Genomic DNA, 24,066 nt, shown 5'->3' with positions numbered 1-24,066 from the left:
CGTGAACTTCCAGATGTTGAAGCTGGATTTAGAAAAGGCAGAGGAACTAGAGCTCAAATTGCCAACATCTGCTGGGTCATCGAAAAAGCAAGAGAGTTCGAGAAAAACACCTATCTGCTTTATTGAGTATGCCAAAGCCTTTGACTCTGTGGATTACAATAAACTGTGGAAAATTCTGAAAGAGATGGGAATACCAGACCATCTGACCTGTCTCTTGAGAAATTTGTATGCAGGTCAGGAAGCAACAGTTAGAACTGGACATGGTACCACAGACTGTTTCCAAATAGGAAAAGGAGTATGTCAAGGCTATATATTGCCACCCTGCTTATTTAACTTACATGCAGCGTACATCATGAGAAGTGCTGGGCTGGAAGAAATGCAAGCTGAAATCAATATTGCCGGGAGAAATATCAATCACCTCAGATATGCAGATGGCACCACCCTTATGGCAGAAAGTGAAGAAGAACTAAAGAGCCTCTTGATGAAAGTGAAAGAGGAGAGTGGAAAAGTTGGCTGAAATCTCAACGTTCATAAAACTAAGATCATGGCATCTGGTCCCATCACTTCATGGGAAATGGATGGGGCAACTGTGGAAACAGCATCAGACTGTATTTTTCTGGGCTCCAAAATCACTGCTGATGGTGCCTGCAGCCATGAAATTAAAAGACGCTTACTCCTTGGAAGGAAGGTTATGACCAACCTAGATAGCATATTTAAAAGCAGAGATAGAACAGTCTTATGGACTCTGAGGGAGAAGGTGAGGTTGGGACGTTCTGGGAGAATAGCATTGAGACATGTATATTATCATATGTGAAACAGAACACCATTCCAGGTTCAACGCATGAGGCAAATGCTCGAGGCTGGGGCAATGGGATGACCCAGAGGGGTGGGATGGGGAGGGAGGTGGGAGGGGGGTTCAGGATGGGGAACACGTGTAAACCCATGGCTGATTCATGTCAATGTATGGCAAACACCATTACAATATTGTAAAGTAATTAGCCCCCAAGTAAAATAAATAAATGTATTTAAAAAAAAAAGCAGAGATACTACTTTGCCAACAAAGGTCCATCTAGACAAGGCTATGGTTTTTCCAGTGGTCATGTATGGATGTGAGAGTTGGACGGTGAAGAAAGCTGAGCACCGAAGAATTGATGCTTTTGAACTGTGGTGTTGGAGAAGACTCTCGAGAGTCCCTTGGACTGCAAGGAGATCCAACCAGTCCATCCTAAAGGAGATCAGTCCTGGGTGTTCATTGGAAGGACTGATGTTGAAGCTGAAACTTCAATACTTTGGCCACCTCATGCGAAGGGTTGATTCATTTGCAAAGACCCTGGTGCTGGGAAGGATTGGGGACAGGATGAGAAGGGGACAACAGAGGATGAAATGGTTGGATGGCATCACCGACTCGATGGACATGGGTTTGGGTAAACTCCGGGAGTTGGTGATGGACAGGGAAGCCTGGAGTGCTGCGATTCATGGGGTCGCAAAGAGACGGACACGACTGAGTGACTGAACTGAACTGAACTCCCGTTGTTCTCCATAGTGACTGTACAAGTTTGCATTCCCAACGACAGTGTAAGAGGGTTCGTTTTTCTCCGTACCCTCGCCAGCGTGTATTGTTTGTAGACTTTTGTATAGCAGCCATTCTGACCGGTGTGAGATCGTACCTGATTGTGGTTTTCATTTGCATTTCTCCAATAATGAGTGATGTTGAGCATCTTTCATGTGTTTGTTAGCCATCTGTATGTCTTCTTTGGAGAAATGTCTGCTTAGTTCTTTGGCCCATTTTTTGATCGGCTCGCTTATTTTTCTGGAATTGAGCTGCAGGCGTTGCTTGTGTATTTTTGAGATTAATTCTTTGTCAGTTGCTTTGCTTGCTATTAGTTTCTGCCATTCTGAAGGCAGGCTTTTCCCCTTGGTTCTAGTCCCCTTCATTGTGCAAAAGCTTTTAAGTTTAATTAGGTCCCATTTGTTTACTCTGGGAGGGGGGTCATAGAGGATCATGCTGTGATTTGTGTCAGAGAGTGTTTTGCCTATGTTTTTCTCTAGGAGTTTTATAGTTTGTGGTCTTACGTTTAGATCTTTAATCCATTTTGAGTTTTGTGTGTGTGTGTGTGTGTACCGTGTTAGAAAGTGTTCTAGTTTCATTCTTTTACAAGTGGTTGACCAGTTTTCCCAGCACCACTTCTGAAAGAGATTGTCTGGTCTTCATTGTATATTCTTGCCTCCTCTGTCAAAGATAAAGTGTCCATAGGTGCGTGGACTTATCTCTGTGCCAGTACCATACTGTCTTGATGACTGTTGCTTTGTAGAACAGCCTGGAGTCAGACAGGTTGATTCCTCCAGGTCCATTCTTCTTTCTCAAGATTGCTTTGGCTATTCGAGGTTTGTTTTTTTGTTTTTTGTTTTTTGTATTTCCATACAAATTGTGAACTTATTTGTTCTAGTTCTCTGAAAGATACCACTGGTAGCTTGATAGGTATTGCGTTGAATCTATAGATTGCTTTGGGTGGTATACTCCTTTTCACCATATTGATTCTTCTGATCCATGAACACAGTATATTTCGCCATCTATTTGTGTCCTGTTTGATTTCTTTCATCAGTGCTTTATACTTTTCCATATGTCGGTCTTTTGTTTCTTTAGGTAGATTGAGGTTTTTAAAGGCATATGCCACCCATCTCCATGCACGGCTCTGCAACAAAACATATCTCGGCTTTAAATTCTAATGTTTCGGTATTGCTTGGGCCAAGGATGTTGGGTACAGGGGTGTTAGGTTACAGTAACACCTTATCTCTCAAGTCTATGGAGGTTAACAGACTCTCTTGAGAGAATGCCTCATTTCAAAACCACATGCAGTCATAAAAATATGAGCAGTTTTTTCTTCTGTGTAAGGCACGTTAGCAGACATTGAGAGCTCCCGCAGTTACCGGGTGAATTTAGGAAAAAGTGTGACAAAGTTTGTCATCTGGTCTTCCTTGAGGACTCCTTATTATTTTGAAAACGTTGTCATGAACTGATTTGCTAGGATACATATATAGAGTATATCTTTTATCTTTTCCATCGTTCAGCAATTTGCTTCTTATGTGTGTGTCATATTATGGTTTAATACTTACTCAAAAATAGAATGTTTTCCTTCCCTTGTGTCTTTGAGGAGAGGATTTCTAGATTGGTTATAAATTCTGAATTTTGTCTTCATCTGTATTACCCCTGGACAATCCGTTTTTCTTAACCAGTTGTTTTCTGTGTTGTGGAGACCTACTTCGTAGGTTGAACTCTGGGAGACAGATACGGCAGTACCAAGTGGAAAGAACAAAAATCCATATCATGGAATAAACTGTATTCTCTCAAAGTGTGTATGTTGAAGCTCTAACTCTCTGTATTTTATATGTAGTCGTACTGCATAAATTATAATTTCTTTCTGACCCTTTCTGGAAATAGGGCCTCTATATAGGTGGTTGGGTTAATACGACTGGTACTGTATAAGAAAAGGAGATCAGTCACAAACAACACAGAGACATCACTATGTGAAGACAAAGGCAAACAATGGCCAGTCTCAATCCAAAAGAGACGCCGGAAGAAGACAAATGTGCTGACCCTTTGATTACTGACTCGATCCCCAGGAGTTTGAGAAAACATTTATTGAAGCTGCCTGGTGTGGGGCACTTTGTTATGGCAACCCTAGCAAACCAGTACCTGCACTTTCTCTTGAAAAGAAGTCAGTTCCAGAAGAGGTGTCCTTTTCTTACATGTGTTTTCAGGGAATGGAAAATGGCTAAGAACTCTCTTTCCCATCAACTGAAAATCCTTAAAGATTCCTAATGCTCCCTAAGAGCTTTCAGTGCCTCTTTAGAGACTCAGCTGGGCTAGAACGTATTCTTATTTCATGGGTCAAGTTGGCCTATGAAATATCAGAATGAGCATAATCCACAGGAGGTGGTAGAAGAAGATACGCACATCAGGAAGGCAGTCTGTCCTCGTGAAAAAGATACAGTCCTCTCCTTTTATCCTTCCCATACATCTCTTTCTAAATCCTAGGTGGCAAATGGTAGTGCCCAAGGCATTGTTGCCTGTCGCTTTAGTGAAATCACATTGTTGTGATGTCATGGTCACCATGCCTCCTTAAACCTCCCCTCACCAAGACAGTAGGCTTCAGCAGCCATGAGGCAGCCTAGAGGATCACTACTGCTACTGCTGCTAAGTCGCTTCAGTCGTGTCCGACTCTGTGTGACCCCATAGACCGCAGCCCACCAAACTCCGCCATCCCTGGGATTCCCCAGGCAAGAATACTGGAGTGGGTTGCCATTTCCTTCTCCAGTGCATGAAGGGGAAAAGTGAAAGTGAAGTTGCTCAGTCGTGTCCGACTCTCAGCGACCCCGTGGACTGTAGCCTACCAGGCTCCTCCGTCCATGGGATTTTCCAGGCAAGAGTACTGGCACAAGGCCACCCAAACTGTTGGAGCCGCCTGGGCCTGTCCCCCACACAGTTGGCCAGGTGGGCTTGCTGGTGTCATCTTCTCCATGGCAGAGTCTATTGTCTGTGGCCGCCACTCTTCTCTCCAGTCCTCTGGATTCCTGGGACCCCCAAAGAGGTCACCATTCTAGCTTCCAAACTACATATCTGGAAAAAAAAAAAAGCAAAAACAAAACAGGAATACAATCTAGTCCAGACTGAAGGGCCCCAACCCATGGAGAGGTGCATGGTCCTCAACCCCAACAAGGGCCTCTATGAGCAGCAAAACCACAGCTCCACACAAGCTCACCATTAACACCTGCAGCCATGCCAGGGGCATGTCCCCAGTATTGACAAAGAGTATAGACTTCAAGTCCTCTACCAGCTCGAGAAACTCTGCTAGCAAGACCTCTCCACCGTCCACCTTAGCCACGCCCGAAAGACTCTCTACTGCAGCACATCAGGCCCAAGGCATACTCAACTGAGAATAATTGGAGGTCACACTACAGGTAGAGTAGGCCTTGGAGAAGACGGACACTCAAAGTGAAGCCATATAGAAGCCTTTAGTGCCAGTTTTGGAGAGAAAATGCTGATCTCCCAGATGATCAGGTCAATAGGATTCAAATCACTACTAACACTCAGCCTAGCTAAAATGAAGTGCAGGTTCCCTCTATGGAACTTAATAAATTTCACTGCAGGCCTGTCTGCAACCTCTAATTTCCATTCCTCAAAGGTTTTCGGTCAGTCAGCAGGCAGCCCAAAATGTGGACGGTAAATGGGGACTCGTGGAAGACAGTGAGGACTGCAAGAACAGAGAATCTTTCCCAGGCCAAGGACAGAGAATGCTACAGGTTGGTGATATGATGGAGGGAGTTGGAAAGGAGAACGAAGGGGAGATCTATGAGCTACAAGCTGGCTTTTTGAGGTGGTGGGAGCTGCTTCAGACATGCCTGCAGGCCTTGGGGACGTATTTCCAAATTTAATAAAGAAATGTGGTCGCTGGCCTCAGTGAGCTTTTACAATCTTAATGCCTCAGCATACTGCTGCTGCTAAGTCGCTTCAGTCGTGTCTGACTCTGTGCGACCCCACAGACGGCAGCCGACCAGGCTCCCCAGTCCCTGAGTCTCCAGGCAAGAGCACCGGAGTGGGTTGCCATTACCTTCTCCAATGAATGAAAGTGAAAAGTGAAAGGGAAGTCGCTCAGTCGTGCCCAACTCTTGGCGACCCCCACCATGCTCCGTCCATGGGATTTTCCAGGCAAGAGTACTGGAGTGGGTTGCCGTTGCCTACGTACTAGACTAGACTACATGCAGTGTCACCACTTAGAAATTCAGCAGATATTTGGGGGGTTGTGTGGAACTTGCTGGAGACTTGCTATATCAGACTTGTTCCAACACTTAGAATACTTAATAGAGCTGGAGCCAGGACTCAGCTATAGTGGACTGTTCTCGTAAGCATTATTCAGTTCAGTTCGGTTGAGTCACTCAGTCGTGTCCGACTCCTTGTGACCCCGTGGACACCAAGCTTCCTTATTCATCACCAGCTCCCCCCGGCTTGCTCAGACTCATGTGCGTTGAGTCAGTGATGCCATCCAACCATCTTATCCTCTCTCATCCCCTTCTCCTCCTGCCTTCAGGCTTTCCCAGGGTTAGCGTCTTTTCCAGTGAGCCAGTTCTTCGCATCAGGTAGCCAACAGTTGGAGCTTCAGCATCAGTCTTCCAATGAACATTCAGGACTGATTTTCTTTAGGACTGCCTGGCTGATCTTGCATTCCTGGGGACTCTCAAGAGTCTTCTCCAACACCACAGTTCAGAAACATCAATTCTTTGGCACTCAGCTTTCTTTATGGTCCGGTTCTCACGTCCGTCCATGACTATGTGAAAAGCCATAGCTTTGACTGGATGGGCCTTTGTCAGTAGTTTAATGTCTCTGTTTTTTAATATGCTGTCTAGCTGTGTTATAGGTTTTCTTCCAAGGAGCAAGGGTGTTTGAATCCCATGGCTGCATTCAGCATCTGGAGTGATGTTGGAGTTGAGGAAAGTAAAACGTGTCCGTGTTTCCACTGTTTACCTTTCTATTCACCCTGAAGTGATGAGACCGGTTGCCATGATCTTAGTGTTTTGAATGTTGAGTTCTAAGCCAGATTTTTCACTGCCCACTGTCACTCTCGTCAGGCCAGACTCTTCAGTTCCACCTCGCTTTCTGCCAAAGGGTAGTCTCATCTGCATATCTGAGGTTAGCGATATTTCTCCCGGCCATCTTGATTCCAGGTTGTGCTTCATCGAATCCGGCCTTTTGTATGATGTACTGTGCATATAACTTAAAAAATCAAAGTGGCACTATACAGACTTGACGTACTCCTTTCCCCCTATTCGGAACCAGTCCATTGTTCCACGTCCTATTCTAACTGTTGCTTCCTGAGCTGCATACAGATCTCTCAGGCGGCAGGTAAGGTGTTCTGGTATTAGCGTTTCCTTAAGAATTTTCCACAGCTTGGTGTGATTCACACAGGCCAAGGCTCTAGCGTACTCAGTGAAGCAGAAGTACGTGTTTTTCTGGAATTCTCGTGCTTTTTTGTGATCCATCGGATGTTGGCAATTTGCTCTCTGGTTCCTCTGCCTTTTCAAAGTCCCGCTTGAGCATCTGGAGGTTCTCGTTTCACTTACTGTTGAAGACTTGGAGACTTTGAGCCTTCCTTTGCCTGATGTGTGAGATGAGTGCAACTGTTGGTAGTCTGAACATTCTTTGACGTGGTGTTTCTTTGGGATAGGAATGAAAACTGGCCTTTTCCAGTACTGTGGCCACTGCTGAGTTTTCCAAATTTGCTGGCATATGGAGTACAGCACTCTCACAGCCTCATCATTTAGGATTTGAAATAGTTCAGCCGAAATTCCATCACCTGCACTAGCTTTGTTCATACTGGTGCTTCCTAAGGCCCAGTTGACTTGTCAGTCCAGGAAGTCTGGCTCCAGGTGAGTGAGCACACCATCGTGGTTATCTCGGTCATTGTCAGTAGTTCTTCTATGTATTCTTGCCACCTCTTCTTAGTATCTTCTGCTTCCGTTAGGTCCATACCATTTTTGTCCATGATTGTGCCCCTCTTTGCATGAAATATTCCCTTGGTATGTCTAATTTTCTTGAAGAGACCTCTAGTCTTCCTCAGTGTATTGTTTTCCTGTATTTCTTTGCACTGAATGCTTAAGAAGGCTATCTGCTGTCTCCTTGCCATGCTTTGGAACTCTGCATTCGGGTGGATACATCTTTCCTTTTCTCCAGTGCTTCTCACTTCCCTTCTTTGTTCAGCTATTTGAAAGGCCTTCTCAGACAACCTTTTGCCTCTTTGCAGTTCTTCTTGTGGATGGTTGTCATCACTGCCTCCTGGACAGCGTTACGAACTTAGTGACCTGGGGAGTTCATCTTCCAGCGTCCTATCTTTTGCCTTTTCATACTATTCATGAGGAGCCGGGAAAGGTCAGTTTTCATTCCAGTCCCAGAGAAAGGCAAGGCCAAAGAATGCTCAGACTACTGCACAATTGCACTCATCTCACACGCTAGAAGAGTAATGCTCAAAATTCTCCAAGTCAGGCTTCAGCAATAAGTGAACCGTGAACTTGCAGATGTTGAAGCTGGTTTTAGAAAAGTCAGAGGAGCCAGAGATCAAATTGCCAACATGCGTTGGATCATCGATAAAACAAGAGAGTTCGAGAAAAACACCTATCTGCTTTGTTGAGTATGCCAAAGCCTTGGACTATGTGGATCGCAAAGAACTGTGGAAAATTCTGAAAGAGATGGGTGTACCAGACCAGCCGACCTGCCTCTTGAGAAACCTGTATGCAGGTCAGGAAGCAGCTGTTAGAACTTGTCATGGAAAAACAGTCAAAGGCTTTGGCATAGTCAAGAAAGCAGAAATAGATGTTTTTCTTGACCTGTCTTGCTGTTTGGATGATACAACGGATGTTGGCAATTTGATCTCTGGTTCCTCTGCCTTTTCTAAAACCAGCTTCAACATCTGGAAGTTCATGGTTCACGTATTGCTGAAGCCTGGCTTGGAGAATTTTGAGCATTACTTTACTAGCGTGTGAGATGAGTGCAATTGTGCAGTAGTTTGAACTTTCTTTGGCATTGCCTTTCTTTGGGATTGGCGTGAAAACTGACTTTTTCCAGTCCTGTGGCCACTGCAGAGTTTTTCCGAATTTGCTGGCATATTGAGTGCAGCACTTTCACAGCATCATCTCCCAAGATTTGAAATAGCTCCACTGGAATTCCATCACCTCCACTACCTTTGTTCGTAGTGATGCTTCCTAAGGCCCACTTATTCCACCTTCCAGGATGTCTGGCTCTAGGTGAGTGATCACACCATTGTGATTATCTGGGTCGTGAAGATCTTTTTTGTACAGTTCTTCTGTGTATTCTTGCCACCTCTTCTTACTATCTTCTGCTTCTGTTAGGTCCCTACCATTTCTGTCCTTTATGGAGCCCATCTTTGCATGAAATGTTCCCTTGGTATCTCTAATTTTCTTGAAGAGGTCTCTAGCCTTTCCCATTCTGTTGTTTTCCTCCATGTCTTTGCATTGATCACTGAGGAAAGCTTTCTTATCTCTCCTTGCTATTCTTTGGAGCTCTGCATTCACATGGGTATATCTTTCCTTTTCTCCTTTGCTTTTGACTTCCCTTCTTTTCGCAGCTGTTTTTAAGGCCTCCTCAGACAGCCATTTTGTTGTTTTGCATTTCTTTCCATGGGGATGGTCTTCATCGCTGTCTCCTGTACAATGTCACGAACCTCCATCCATAGTTCATCAGGCAGTCTGTCTGTCAGATCTAGTCCCTTAAATCTATTTCTCACTTCCACTGTATAGTTATAAGGGATTTGATTTAGGTCATACCTGAATGATTTCTTATTTTCTCCATTGTCTTCAATTTCAGTCTGAATTTGGCAATAAGGAGTTCATGATCTGAGCCACAGTCAGCTCCCAGTCTGTGGATTAGATGAGCAATTGGATCAGATTAGCAGTTGCCAAACTCTAAGCTTTAACCTTTTCTGCCTCAGAGGATAGTGTATGCAATAGATAACGATTTCAGCTGTTGGAGCTGAATTATGGAATGAATGTGGGCCTGCAAGGTCTGTCTTCCATTTTTTTTTTCCTTTTCCTGCAAGCTTCGTAATCAAGACATCTCCCTGGAACCTCTCAACTCTTTCATATATAGATATTTTCAATACCAACCACTTGGCTATTTTGCTCCTTAGAAGCCTTCTTATTCGTACGTATCTAATTCTGTGCACATCACTTTGTAATAGGGCATGCAGTTTAGAGGTTGACCTTACTGCCCGGATTGGGCTTCTCTGGTAGCTCAGTTGGTACAGAATCCGCCTGCAATGCAGGAGACCCCGGTTCAATTCCTGGATGAGGAAGATCCGCTGGAGAAGGGATAGGTTACCCACACCAGTATTCCGGCCTAAAGGATTCCATGGGCGGCTGAGTCCGTGGAGTCGCAAAGACTCAGACACACCTGAGCAGCTTTCACTTTGACTTTAGAACCTGGATTACTAGTAGCAGCCATTAAAGGAACCATTCGATAGGATAATTGGACCCCGGACCTTGGACTTTGAGTATGGCGGCTAGTCAGTGGAATACATGCATGGTATTCTCATTGTACTTGATGTGCACGGCTCAGACAGTAAGATACCTGCCTGCAACGTGGGAGACCCAGGTTCAGTGCCTTTGTCAAGATCCGCTGACAAAGGAACTGTCTACCCATTCCGGTATTCTTGGCTGGAAAATTTCACGGACGGAGGAGCCTGGTGGGGTCCAGTCCATGGGGTCGCCAAGATCGGACACCATTGAGCAACTGACACTTTCCAACTCCTATAATATATGGGTGTGGGTTGCTTCATGGCAAATTTTAGTGGCCCAAGGGTCAGAGGTAACCTCGGATACAGGCATACAATAAGTAGGAAGACCAGTGGTAAAAACGAGAGGCAGTGTGGTCTGCTGGGAAGACCGCACCAGACTATACCTATTATAGTGCACCACTCAGGTCCCTTTCACTAGGCACCCCTCAACTCCATAAATCCTGGCCACTAATCTTTGTGAAAGGTTCCCTGTTCTGGAAAATTGCCTTTGGTCACATGAAAGCCTCCTCATCCAAGAGGTGAAAATCCCACATCTATGGGTGAAATTTTGACTGAGTGACATGGAAGCAAATGCCTTAATACAAAGTGAGATAAAGCCTGGTGCAACTTGGTCTCTGCTTGACCTTAGATTTTGTTTTCCCTCTGCTATATCTTGCTTCCCTCATTCCATTTCTCCTGGAAAACCCTCACCATTGAGTCCTGTGAGTAGCAAACATGGGCTCTGCTTTTAGGGAATCTGATGGAAAACATTCCCACCACAGAATAGCAACTACCACTCGCCAAGAAAAGGAAAGGGAAAAATATTCATACTCTAGCCTCAGTTTCTCTTAAGGTAAAATGCCACTCTCTGCTGCTATTTGCTATCCTTTGTGCAGACCTCTGAGATTACATTGTTTGCTGTTTCGTTTTTTTTTTTCTTTTTTTTTTCCTTTTTGATGTTCCTTGGCCACATAAGTCATGGAAAGGTATGCTTTTCTTAGAAGCTGATGATGTTTTTTTTTAGCTGATCTTTGGGTGGACACCCAAAGTTGGTGGTTTTAACTTGTAAACAATATACTTCATTTTTTCAAGGGCTAGGATCTTAATAATCTGTCTTCAAGTCCAGAGTTTATTAAGATTTGTAAGTTTAAACATGTTTCTTATTGATTCCATTATTTAGGTTGAATGTTTCAAATACAGACCTCTACCCCAGAAGAGAATCAAATAAAATCGCAAGTGAAATAGACTTGGGAGACGATCGTCTATTCCAGTTAGAGAAGACAATCTATCAAAGTGCATTGAGCAGGTCAATCTAAAATAGTAATCTAATAACAATCTGTAAAGTCAGAAAACTCTGCACGAGGAACTTAAAATAAGATTTTGTAGGCATGAGGTGGCCAAAGTATTGGAGTTTCAGCTTCAACATCAGTCCTACACCACCACCACCAAGAGTCCCTCTTCTCGACAGTATTTGGTATTGTCCAACGTCTTAATTTTTGACAGTTGAATGAGTATAAAGTCATACTTTGTCATTTTGAAATGCATTTTTTTATTATAAGATTGGCCATCTCTGCATATTTATGAGCTGTTTGTGTTTTGTGGATGAGTCACTGAGGCTTAACCTATCCACACTCACAGAGCTTGTAAGAGAGAACCAGAACGTAAACCCAACTGTCTCTTTTTCCTGGGATTGGGGTATACTGCTCAGCTTTTATTTGCATTTTTCTCTCTTTATTAAGGAACTTAAAAGGATCTTTCTCCTCCCACACAGATCTCTAGAAATTCGCAGCAGGAGCTGTCTTAGAAATATTCCCACTTCTCTCAGACTTCAAGACAAAAGAAAGATATACTTATTTTTTCTCTTTCTTTTTCATGTTTTAAATTATGAAACTATGATAACACATTTGCAGGAGGCTTGGAGAGTTCAGAACAAAGTTACATATAGTTCCACTATGTGGTGGTTGGTGGTTTAGTCGCTAAGTCAAGTCCAGTTCTTGTGACTGCATGGACTGTAGCCTGCCAGGCTCCTCTGTCCATGGGATTCTCCAGGCAAGAATACTGGAGTGGGTTGCCATTTCCTTCTCCAGGGGTCTTCCCGACCCAGGAATCAAACCCAAGTCCCCTGCATTGCAGGGAGCTTCTTTACCAACTGAGCTATGAGGGAGCTATGGGGGAAGTTCTACTATAAATTAGAATTATTTTTAAGTAGATAAATTACAATTTTTAGTTGGACTTCCAATATCAAACTCAAAAAATTAATGGAATGAATAAAGGTAGAAGTCTATAGTAGATCTGAAAAGCAGTATGAACCAATTGGACATAACTTCAGATTTATATAGTTTTCACACAACAAGAGAATCCAAATTGTGTTCAAGTTCCCATGGACTATAAACTAGGAGACCCTGGAACATATCCAGGAACATAAAGTGCAAAAGTTTCATGGCCTGAAGGTATTGAAATCATATACACTCTGTTCTCCTATCACTGTGGAATTATGATAGAAGTTAATAGCAAAAGATATTGGAAAATAACCCACATATTTTCAAGTGCAGTGTGACGTTTCCCAAGAAAGATTTTTGACTTAGCCATTGAAAGCCTCTATAAAGTTAGAAGACTGAAAGAAACAAGAGGGTGATTGCAGAGAAGAAAACATTTTAATGAGAAAGACTTAAAGGAAAGAAACCCTTGTAGGTCCCTGAAACCTTTGGATTAGAGTCTTTCTGCTTGTCTGAAGGTGTGCTTCATGGTCAGTCCCCTCTTATCAGATACCTTTCCCCCTCTTTGGGATAATTCCGGATTTCAATCATTTAGGAGTATATCTGGTATTTCAGGAATTGGTGACTTTCGAGGATGTGGCTGTGGACTTCAGTCCAGAGGAATTACCCTTACCTCAGTGCTTCTCAGAGGAAGCTCTACCGGAAGGTGATGCTGGAAAATTACAGGAACCTGGTCTCCCTCGGTAAGCCATGATGACCAAAATTGTTTCCAGACATTGGCATATGTCCCTAGTGGCAGAATCTTTGGAAACAGGCTTTATTTTTCTTGTGTGTAAATTTGCACTTGCCTGTTATCTCAGAGCCTTTAGAAACCAGGCTGGGAGTTCCTGAGGGTACAGGACAGAATCCCCAAGTTATAAGTCTCCTTCTTCAACAGGGTACCAGTTCCCTAAACCTGACATTATCTCACAGCTGGAAGAGGAGGGGTCACATGCTAGGGAGGAAGACGGGAGTGCAGTGACATGTCAAGGTGAGCCGTGAGACCGGGATCTTGGGGAGACAACCCTGGTCAGTGAGCAGGGGCTGGGAGCTGGTCCTCAGAGCCCACTCAGCTTAGGCAGAGGGCCGGTAGGTGCTTTCACCTTAGGGGCTCGTGTGGTCACGCCACATCATGCTCACTCAGTACTTCTTTTATCTCCTCTCTGAAGCTCATCTCTTCCTCTCCTGCTCAGCTCCAGGGAGGCCAGTTTCCGTATCCTCTAATGTTCAAGCCCCTGCATTTATTTGTGCCTTTCCCCTGACAGCTAGAAATCAGAGGTCTTTCCTCTGTCACTGAGACAAGCAAAAACCTTGGTGTGATACCACTGCTCTTTCCAGCCCTCAGGGAGTTGACGTTACAAAGCACACATCAGGTTCTTACCACTCCGAAAAGAAAATCCAGACTTCTAGCAAAACATTTAAATCTGTCCCAGTCTGGTCCAAAAGTCACATCCAGCTTCATCTCTCATAGATACTCCTAGTAGAACCCTATATTGCTGCTCCCCAGGACTGTGTACTTCCATAGTCAGTGTCTGCTCAGAATAAGATTGCCGCCCATTTCACTGCTTGCTGAGCCCTAATGCCTTCCCCTGCCTGATCTTTTTCTGTTCCCAGATGAAATTCCCCAAACTCTCCTTTTGTACATTTATAGCCTGATTATAGAGTCTCTATACAGAGAGACTGTTCAGTCCAATGAACACCCAGGACTGATGTCCTTTAGGATGGACTGGTTGGATCTTCTTGCAGGCCAAGGGACTCTCAAGAGTCTTTTCCAACAGCACAGTTCAGAAGCATCAATTCTTCAGCACTCAGGTTTCTTCCCCCTGCAACTCTCGCATCCATATGTGACTACTGGAAAAACCATAGCCTTGACTAGATGGACCTTTGCTGGCAAAATAATGTCTCTGCTTTTAAATATGCTGTCTCGGTTGGTCATAAATTTCCTTGCAAGGAGTAAGTGCCTTTTAATTTCATGGTTGCAGACACCATCTGCAGTGATTTTGGAACCCCCCAAAATAACGTCTGACACTGTTTCCACTGTTTCCCCATCTATTTCCCATGAAGTGATGGGACCGGATGCCATGATCTTTGTTTTCTGAATGTTGAGCTTTAAGCCAACTTTTCCACTCTCCTCTTTCACTTTCATCAAGAAGCTCTTTAGTTCTTTTTCACGTTCTGCCATAAGGGTGGTGTCATCTGCATATGTGAGGTTATTGATATTTCTCCCAGAAATCTGGATTCCAGCTTGTACTTCATCCAGCCCGGCATTTCTCAGGATGTACTCTTATTAGATCTTAGGGATACTAATTTAAAAGAGACAACATAATAAATTGTGCAAAGCATAAAATATACACATACAATAAGAGTTGTACACAGTACAATGGAATATTAGCCATTAAAAAGAATGAAATAATGCCATTTGCAGCAACATGGATGGACCTAGAGATTGTCATAACGAGTGAAGTAAATCAGACAGAGAAGGAGAAATATCATATGGCATCCCTCATATGTGGAATCTAAAATGAAATATAAATGAAGTTACAACACAGAAAGACTCTCAGACTTAGAGAACAAACTTACGGTTTGTTCTTATGGATAAACTTATGGATAACCAACAAAGTCCTACTGTATAGCACAGGAAACGTTGCTCAATGTTCCCTGGCAGCCTGGATGGGAGGGGAATTTGGGGGAGAATGGATAAATATATACATATGGCTGAGTCCCTTCACTGTTTACCTGAAACTATCACAACATTGTTAACTGGCTATACCTCAATACAAACAAAAAGTTGTTTGTTTTTTTTTTAAGTTGTATAAAGGTATGGTGACTGAGTAAAATATTTGCATGGGAGCAAGAACCACGGGGGTAATACCATGTTCAGGGGGATGATTTTCCTTTTTATCTTAATAGTATTTTCTTTCAGCAAACGAAAATCAAGATTCAAATGTGCATAAATTGCTTTTATATGATTACATATTGTGACATCTTAATATGTATGAATATATAATCCCTTTATCTACTCTCGCTGCTCGGATTTTAACATAAGGAGATAGAAAACCACTTAAGACAATGTGACCTCCTACTTATGATCTCTTAAGAGGTGCTGCTAATAAATTGAACATGAAGTTTTTAACTTTTTATTTTCTATAGCCAGTTAACAATGCCGTGATAGTTTCAGGCAGACAGCAAAGGGACTCAGCCACAGATACACATGTGTCCGTTCTCCCCCAAACTCCCCTCACATCCAGGCTGCCACTGAACACTGAGCAGAGTTCCCTGTGCTCCACAACAGGTCCTTGTTGGTTCTCTGTTTTAAATACAGCCATGTGTACATGTCTGTCCCACGCTCCCTAACCATCCCTTCCCTGCATCCTTCCTCTCAGCAACCATATGTTGAACATACAGCTTTTTCACACTTGACTTCGTGTGGTGCCCCTGGCAGGCACCCTGGACAAGACACCCACACATAAGAAAATATTCGTGAGTTACCTTCAGCCTAGAAAATAAGAACAAGGGAGAAAAACAAGATCCAGAACAAGATATGAATTTCCAAGAAGTTGACGTGCACTTAAGGTATGTGTGTGACTTAGAGGTGGGAGTCTCCTGACCTCTGGATGTTTCATGTGGATTCTGAGAAAAATGTCTGCTTCTTTAATTAGATGGAAATGTACACAACAGAGAGCTTTGCATCAAGTCTGACATTTAGTGCATGACTCCCTGGGACCCTCCAAGCTGGGTTGTTGACCTATTTTTCCTCTGGACCCCAAGCTGTGTTAACTCCTCACTGACTTCTAATCCGGAATCAGCGATCCCTGTTGGGAACGTCCTTGTTGCTTCCCCCTTATCTCCATTCCTCCCTCAACCACTGTTATTTCTTACTTTTTGGGTTGCTGTTGTTGTTCGTCACCGAGTCACGTCCACTTCTTTGCTATCCCACGGATGCAGCACGCCAGGCTTCCCTCTCCTTCGCCATCTCCCAAAGTTTGCTCACACCCATGTCCATTGAGTCGGTGATGCCATCCAAACATCTCATCCTCTGCCACCTCCTTCCTCTCTTGCCTTCAGTCTTTCCCAGCCTCAGGTCTTTCCCAAGGAGTCCGCTCTTCACATCAGGTGGCCATAGTATTGGAGCTTCAGCTGGAATGTCAGTCCTTCCAATCAATATTCAGAGTTGATTTCCTTTAGGATTGACTGCTTTGATCTCCTTGCAGTCTAAGGGACTGTCAAGAGTCGTCTAATAAAATTGAAGCCAACAGATATAAACTGCCTGTATGGATCTCAGACACCACTTTAATCATTTGACATGTGATTGGGTTCAGGATACCTCACCCCAAAATATGGCACCTGGCATATTGAAGGTGAAGCAGTTTGAGAAAACAGCGGAAGGAAGAGGTTCACTCTCTTCCCCTTCCCCCTTCTTCCATGAAACAAGCCATAATCCCATCATGGGAGAGGTACCCTGCCTATAGCAGGAGGAAAGGAGCATTCTTATCTCCAAAGGGTGAGGAACACTTCCAAGAGGAAGCCTAACACACAGGCCTTGCTAAGTTTCTGCCAGCTTATTACACTCACCTCTTATTCCTTAACCGATCATATTCTTCCACAACTGTCCCCACCTCATCAAACCTAGTTTGAAATACTCAGGTCTGTTTCTTTAGGTCTTCATTTCCTTAGGAAGGCTCCTGCGTCACTTAAAACATATTAAAATAAGTTGTAAGCTTGTCTCCAGTTAATGTGTCTTTGTTGATTCATTTTCAGACGCACCCAGCGACCCTCAGCACGTGGAAGAAAACATTATCCACCTCTACATATTTTAATCCTTACATTTAGTAACTTGCTGTCCTTTTAGTCTAGAAGGACAGACTGAGGCTCAGAGAGCTTGAATGACCTCCAAATTGCAGGTTTTCAGATACAATACATAGAAGGGCACTTCTGGGGAATCCCCCACACCAGGGGTTTGTGAGCTGCACGTGTATACCTAAAATGCCATCACCAAATCTCAGGTCATAGGTTTTCTCTTAAGTTCTCTTCCTGGAGTTTTCTAGTTTTGGTGTTGCATTTGGGTGTCTGATCCACTTTGAGTTAGTTTTTGTCACAGGTATAAGACCAGTGTCAAGAATATTAACCATTATGCCATCATCACCATAATCAACATCACAATGACTAAAATACTTATTGCACCTTTCACTATACTTTCCCTACGTATCTCGAGGCCCTGATAAATGTTCTTTAGTTAAATACAAATGGCTCCTCAACACAGGAAAACATATTCTACCTTGCTCCTGAAAAATTTCTCGACCCTAGTTTTGGAAAACCTGAAAAAGCATCCTATAACACTGAGAATGCAGGTTTGCTCACACAGGCTGGTGGGGGTCTGATAGGCAAGCGTCTATGGAAGGCAGCTTAGAAATCTCTGTCAAAATGACACACACATGTGCACTGTGGCTCAACAATTCCACTGCAGGGGATTTATCTTCCCAGAAGGTTTACACAGCAGCAGAACTGCTGAAGCTCATAGTTTTGCACAGAATACTGGTAGCAAAGGGCTGAAAACAACTCAGCCACCCAGTAGTCAGGGATGGGGTAAATAAATCAAGTCACAACAACAGTACAACAGAATTCAAACAGCTGTTCAGAAACAGTAGGCAAATTCTCTTTGTACTGATATGAAAAGGTCTCTGAGATAGGAAAAATTGAAGGCATAGAACAATGGGTACAGTCTGCCACCTTTTGTATAAAAAAGGTAGGAAACGAGACTATGAGTATTTTTGCAAACTAAAAATGTTTCTACTCTATTTGTACAGACATATAGTTACATATAATATGAATCTGCGTGGCATCATGATATACTTGTTATAGTTGGTCAGTCGTGTCTGACTCTTTGAGACCCCATGGACTCGACAGTCCATGAAATTCTCCAGGTATGAATACTGGAGTGGATAGGTGTTCCCGTCTCCAGGGGAGCTTCCCTACCCAGGGATCGAACCCAGGTCTGCCTGCGTTGAGGGTGGATTTTTCACCAGCTGAGTCACAAGGGAATCCCAAGAACATTGCAGTGGGTAGCCTATCCCTCCTGCAGCGGATCTTCCTGACCCAGGAATCGAACCAGACTCTCCGGCATCGCAGGCGGATTCTTTACCAACTGAGCTTCCAGGGAAGCCTTATATTGCCATCAAGGAAGTACTTATATTAGTTGAGTACACATTTTAAGCTACAGTATGTACCACACTGTGTCACATTATAGGTTGTGTTACATCGTCACACTTCTTATTTAGAAAATATATTTTATATTTTAAACTATTTATATCTATTACAGGTAAATATCTACCGAATTTATAGTATAGATATGTATAATACGTATCAATGATAACGACATGTGTGTATAACGCACATATGTATATACGCATGTATCTCTATTTTCATATACACAAAGACACTGTGGAAGGACACTGAAAACATGTTCACGCTTTCATAATTATTCACAGTTGCATAATTATTCAGTTTAATAATCATACGTATTCAAATAATTGCACCGGTCACCTGAGTGTTCCGTGGTTTTATAGCATGAGAATTTCGTCGGTGGCACAAAGTGAGAAGGCTTTTCACTGCATACTGTTTATTTTGAAACCGTTTTAAACCACGTGCTAACCACTGCCAAAACTCGTAAAGCATCTAAAGGAAGTAGTCCTCCGGCCCCTCCCAGCCCTCTCTAGGCCGGGTGGTCCTCGCGGGCCCGCCCAGCGGAGCCGGCCAGAAGCGGCCTGCGTTTTCTGCGCGGCGCTTTCTGCACCGGCCGTCCCACAGGGCGCATGCGCAGACCGCTGGTAGCGCCTGCCTGGCGGGTTTGCTCTGCAAGAGCGAGGTGCAGAGGTTCCGTCAGGCGAGGGTGTCCGTCTGCGAGGTGAGCGCGCGGCGTCCAGGGCCCGGACGCGAGGGAGGGGCCCTGGGGGTGAGGGCCCGGCTCGCGGGCAGGGAGGTGCGGGCGTCCCCTCAGGGCCGCCGGGGCAGACGCTCCTCTTCGCGGGGAAGTCGACGGAAAGTGAGGCGCGAAGTAGCGGCCCTGAGGGGAAGGGGTGCGGGAGGCCGCGCGGGCCAAGTCAGCTCTGAGGAGGACGCGGCGGCCTCCCTGTTGCTCACGCCCCGGCTTCCTGCCAATGCTTCCCCGGCCGGAAGGCCTTCCACCCGCCCTCCTCCTCCCGCGTCGCACCTTCCTCCCCGCCCCAGGACCCCACAGACCCTCCCTTTTTATGGCCTCTCTGCTCTCACCCCCAAGAACGCGTTCCTTGGTCCCTGAGGACCCTCCCCGTCCTCTCGGACCGCTGCCCTCCCCTTCGAGGACCCCACGGGCCTTCCCTTTCAGACACACCTTTGGCCTCCTCAAGGACTCCCGCCCTAGAAAACCCTCCTTCCCCCTCGAGGACCCCTCCCTTCCCTTCCCGTCCCCCCTCCCCCCGTTTGGAGGATAAGTCTCTATACAGACTTATGAACATCCAGGTGGATAACGCTTTGCTCAGAATCAGCGTTTAATAAATGTTGAATTGAATGAGTAAAATGAGAGATTGGGAGCCAAGAAAAGAGTTGGAGTACTCTTGCTTTATTCTGAGTGAGAAGGTGTTGACCGGGGTACTCCAGTGTTTCCCCAATAGTCCTACAGAATTATGATAATAGGGGTTCTTTACAAAAAACAACACAAAAAAACAAAAAGTGTTGCCTAACAAGATCAGTTCAAGAAATGCTACCTCTTACATTTCCCCTCTTTGAGATCTGAGATGCTGGTTAAGGGATCGGAAGAGTCCTACAAGAGTGAAAGCTGACTTGCATCGTACGGTATCTCCTGGATTGACCTGATAATAGAATCCATTTATGGCCACAGTTATACTAGTTCCTACAAACAGCAATGATGTACCAAGCATGGTGTGAAAGTTGCAGCCAAACCCCAGTCCCCCGTCTTTCTCTGGTTTCCTTCTCATTCTCTTGTCAGTGCCTCTGGCATCTTTGTCAATGTTCAGTCCTCCTAGATGGTCTTTTCTGCCTCACCTTCACCTATCCTTGGTTGCTGTCTTCTGCATCCTTCTCCCACTCTCTCCTTACATCCCCAGACAACTCTCAAACCTCTGTACTAATTAATGTGTTTGTGATGTTCGGTCTCTTTCTTCTATTTCTACTATAATGATGTTTTTCTCTGAGTAAAAAATAGTAGAGGACCTTTTACATTTCTTTTAGGTTGTGAGGACCAATCTGAAACCAAAGATCTAACTCCAGAGCAAAGCCTGCCTGTAGAGACATCATCCTCGGGGGCAGGAATAAAGGATTTGGAGGCAGGTGACTCCTTGTGTGCCCACACGAGAGAGTCTTGTGCTGATGATCCACTGGAGTCACACCAGGTCAAGCCGGCACAAGTTTTGAGTCCCATAAAAATGAGTGACCCCAAGACCCTCGCTCAGGAAGGAAGCCACGAGGGTGATCAACTAGAGAAAAGCTCAGAACGTAAGAAAGCATCGGAGAGTCTGCTAGGAAAGGGTCCCCGGGAGCACAGTACTCTTGGAGTCTGCACCAGGTCCTGCCTGGCCCACAACTCGTTTTTCCTCCAAGAGAACAAACACTACAGATGTGAATTTTGTGGGAGAGACTTCAGTACCCGAGGAGGCCGGGAGAAGCACCAGCAAATCCACACGGGGAAGATGCCCTTTGTATGTAAACGGTGTGGAGAGGCCTTCTACCTCATGCCGCGCCTCAGCAGGCATCAGAAGACTCACTGGGATGGGAAGTCCTTGACCCAGCGTGCAGATGTCTACGGCCGCGTGAGCGTTCAGAGGCAGGACTGCCGTGAGCGTCTCGAATGCGGCAAAGCTTTCATCCAGGCTGTGCATCGTCTCCAGCATCTCAAAGCCCACGAAGCAGCAAGAGCCCTGCCATGTGAGTTACCCCGAGACAAGATGTATTTGATTGGATATAAGCGGCAGCACGACTACGTTGGAAAAAGAGCCCGTCAGTGTTGCGACTGTGGCAGAAGGTTGCATCAAAGGTCGCACCTCATCCAGCACTACAGGATTCACGCTCAGGAGAGGCCTTACCAGTGCCAGCTGTGTGGGAAGTGTTTCAGCTGACCCTCCTGCCTCACTCAACATTACCAACTCCATTCTCAAGAGAAGCCCCTGGAGTGCCATTACTGTTGAAACACGTCCAGTCAGAATATTCTCAACCTCTTAGGCTTTCTCCTGGAGAGAGACCCTTGGAGTGCTCTGAATGAAAGAAGGTCTTGCACCAGCCCTCCCACCTTGTTAACAACTCGAAAACATGTCATGCTGTAGTCAGAAAACAGCAAGCGGTTGCAAGGGGATAGAACAGTCTTTTTGCAGACGGACAGTCAGCACGTGTGCCAGTCACTGAGGCAAAAAACCTCAGAGAGTATTTTTGGCAAAGAAGCCGATAGATTTTGTCCTTCTCTGGTGGTGTCCATAGAACAGAGAACCTCGATTTTGACATCCCGACAAAAAATGTGTCACTGGCAGGTGTGCTCCAGACAGGAACTCTGTTGCCTGAATTTTTACAGAAGTTTTGACATACAATATCTTTACCACATGGGATGCATCAGCAAAGGGCATCGTAAAAAGGTGTGTGAGGTGTACCTATGGTGATAATCCACAAAGCTGAAGTAATTGGTAATGTGCTTACATAGACGTTCATAATTTTGAAAACATTGCCATGTGTTTTATTTGATCTGTTAAGGAATGCTGCACTGCACCTGTGTTGAGGATATTTATTTCATATGTACAGATAGAGCAAACTTGAAACTCCAGGTTGTCATTTGATTTGACCTGGGTTGTAAGTGATGAGGCAAAAACTGAACCCCAGCTTGGTTTGGTTCGCTTGTTTGGTTTTTGAGAGTCCCTGAGATACTTATTTTAAATCTTGATGCTCAACCCAGGTTTGTTTTGTTCCTGCCACATTCTCTCTGAAGAAAAGTAACATCTGTACTGACCGAAGCCACCTTTCTTTTTAGTAATTTCAGTGTTATTTCATGTTAAATCAGATGGGACACTGGTGGAATTAGGGGGTCAAAGACATTGTTAAAGTGAAGTTCAGATAGCCATTTCTCTTACAATTTAGGATTAGATGAATTTTGGGGACACTGATCAGGGAAGAATATTTTTGCTAAACACTTTCTTATAATTGGTCTTGTAGTTCGTAAATCTGCTGCTGATCAAGTAGAATTTTTAGTAGTTTTATATTTGAGGGCTTGGGGTTTTGTATTTTTGAAAAAAGAAGGAGTATTTGAAAACGGTTTCTGTTGTTGGACTCTGGCATCATCAGCACAGCCAGCTTCACCTAAAGTCCTATTTCTGTGCTGAGCAGACCTCACTCAAAAGTATGAGCCATGAATTGCACTAAAAATCTCTTTCATGCCATAGTGTTCTAATGTAAAGGTTTTGCATCACTGACTTGAATGATGGTCAGATGCAAACACACCTGGGAACCAGGTGACCTAGTGTCTCAGAATCTGACTCCTGGCCTGGCAGGGTGGGTTGTGTCTGTCGTTATTCACTGCCATGCTTTTTCTCATTCTGCCGTTTCTGACCTATGATGTGTGGCTCCAAAGTCATGAACTTAAAAACCAACATGAGTCATTAGGGCCTGCACCAGCCAAATGAGCACTTGATCCACATGAGCGCTCACTACACAGCCCCTCATCCTTGTTTCCCAAGTTCCTGGTGGAACAGCCCTCACTGACTGGCCCTGTTTCCTCCCATGGACCACCCTCCCACCCACTGTATATTTGTTTCTGATCCTGCCACCACTACCTGAAGGGAAGATAATGTCAGTATGGCTTATTGTTGATGTTGTTAATTAACCTTCATTTGTTTCTCTTGGTGATTAATAAATATCTCTCAGGAGAAAGTTTCAGGAGAGCTTCCAATTTCTCCTCCAACTTTTACCTACTGAATTCTAGAATCTAGCAAGTGGATTTTACCTACAGCCGTTTTTACTCTGTCATACTGGTGATTTTTTCATTTTTCTCATCCCTTCTATGTTTAGTAATTAGAATTCTGTGAGGAAAAGTTGTTCCTCTAGATTTTTATTCAGTAATTTATTTATATAGCATGGATTTGTGGCATGGGCTGTAATTCAACATGACCATTACTTAGTTTACAATTGTTCCAGCTCTGGCCACTGGGAGTCCTTTCGAGTTGGCTCCTGTGCCTTTTCGAAAAGACCCCATCCTTTTTCTGAATGGTTGTAACTGTAACCTCCATGCAACTCCAGGAAAACCCTGTCATTTCTTTATGATAACTTCTACCTCACCACTACCTTGTGAAATCTGCTGCTTTCCCCGGGATCATAGCTTTACTCACACCCTTCATCAGTCTGCCATCCCATTTCTTCCTTCACCATTTTTGCTAAATCTCCATACTACCTCAATTATTATTTGCTTATTAGCACACTTTCTTTCAATTGTGTCATCTCTGTTCTTTAAACTTCAGTATATTTACCTAAGAAGGAAAATTTTGAATCAAGTCAAACAAAGTGTCTTACCCAGACCGTAATCAGATTTTCCTAGTCATTGCCAAGATGTCCTTTTATAACTGGCTTGTTTGAACCTGGATCCAAATGTGCTCTATTGATTGCATTTGGTTGTCTGATTTCAAGTTTCTCTTAATCTAAAGCAATCTCTTCTCACTTTTTCTTAATGCCTTGTGTGACCCCAAGAATAATGGAGAAATATATTTCCCCCCTCCCTCCACCCAATT

General features: G+C 44.3%; 1 protein-coding gene across 1 annotated transcript in view; it reads left to right on the top strand.

Moving 5' to 3' along the window:
* The window catches only part of LOC145537700 (uncharacterized), a 73,048-nt gene extending 51,556 nt beyond the window's left edge, over window positions 1-21,492 (top strand). The window contains 2 exon segments of the mRNA XM_081568549.1: window positions 13,215-13,307; window positions 20,540-21,492. Of these exon segments, the coding sequence (XP_081424675.1) occupies window positions 13,215-13,307; window positions 20,540-21,492 (1,046 nt within the window).
* Window positions 21,493-24,066: the final 2,574 nt, after the last annotated feature.

The sequence above is a fragment of the Giraffa tippelskirchi genome, chromosome Y (assembly GCF_054371585.1).
Source record: "Giraffa tippelskirchi isolate mGirTip1 chromosome Y, T2T-mGirTip1v1.2.pri, whole genome shotgun sequence".
NCBI classification, from domain to species: Eukaryota; Metazoa; Chordata; class Mammalia; order Artiodactyla; family Giraffidae; genus Giraffa; species Giraffa tippelskirchi.
The sequence above is the reverse complement of the archived record's forward strand: the minus strand, read 5'-3'. Positions and strand labels throughout refer to the sequence as shown.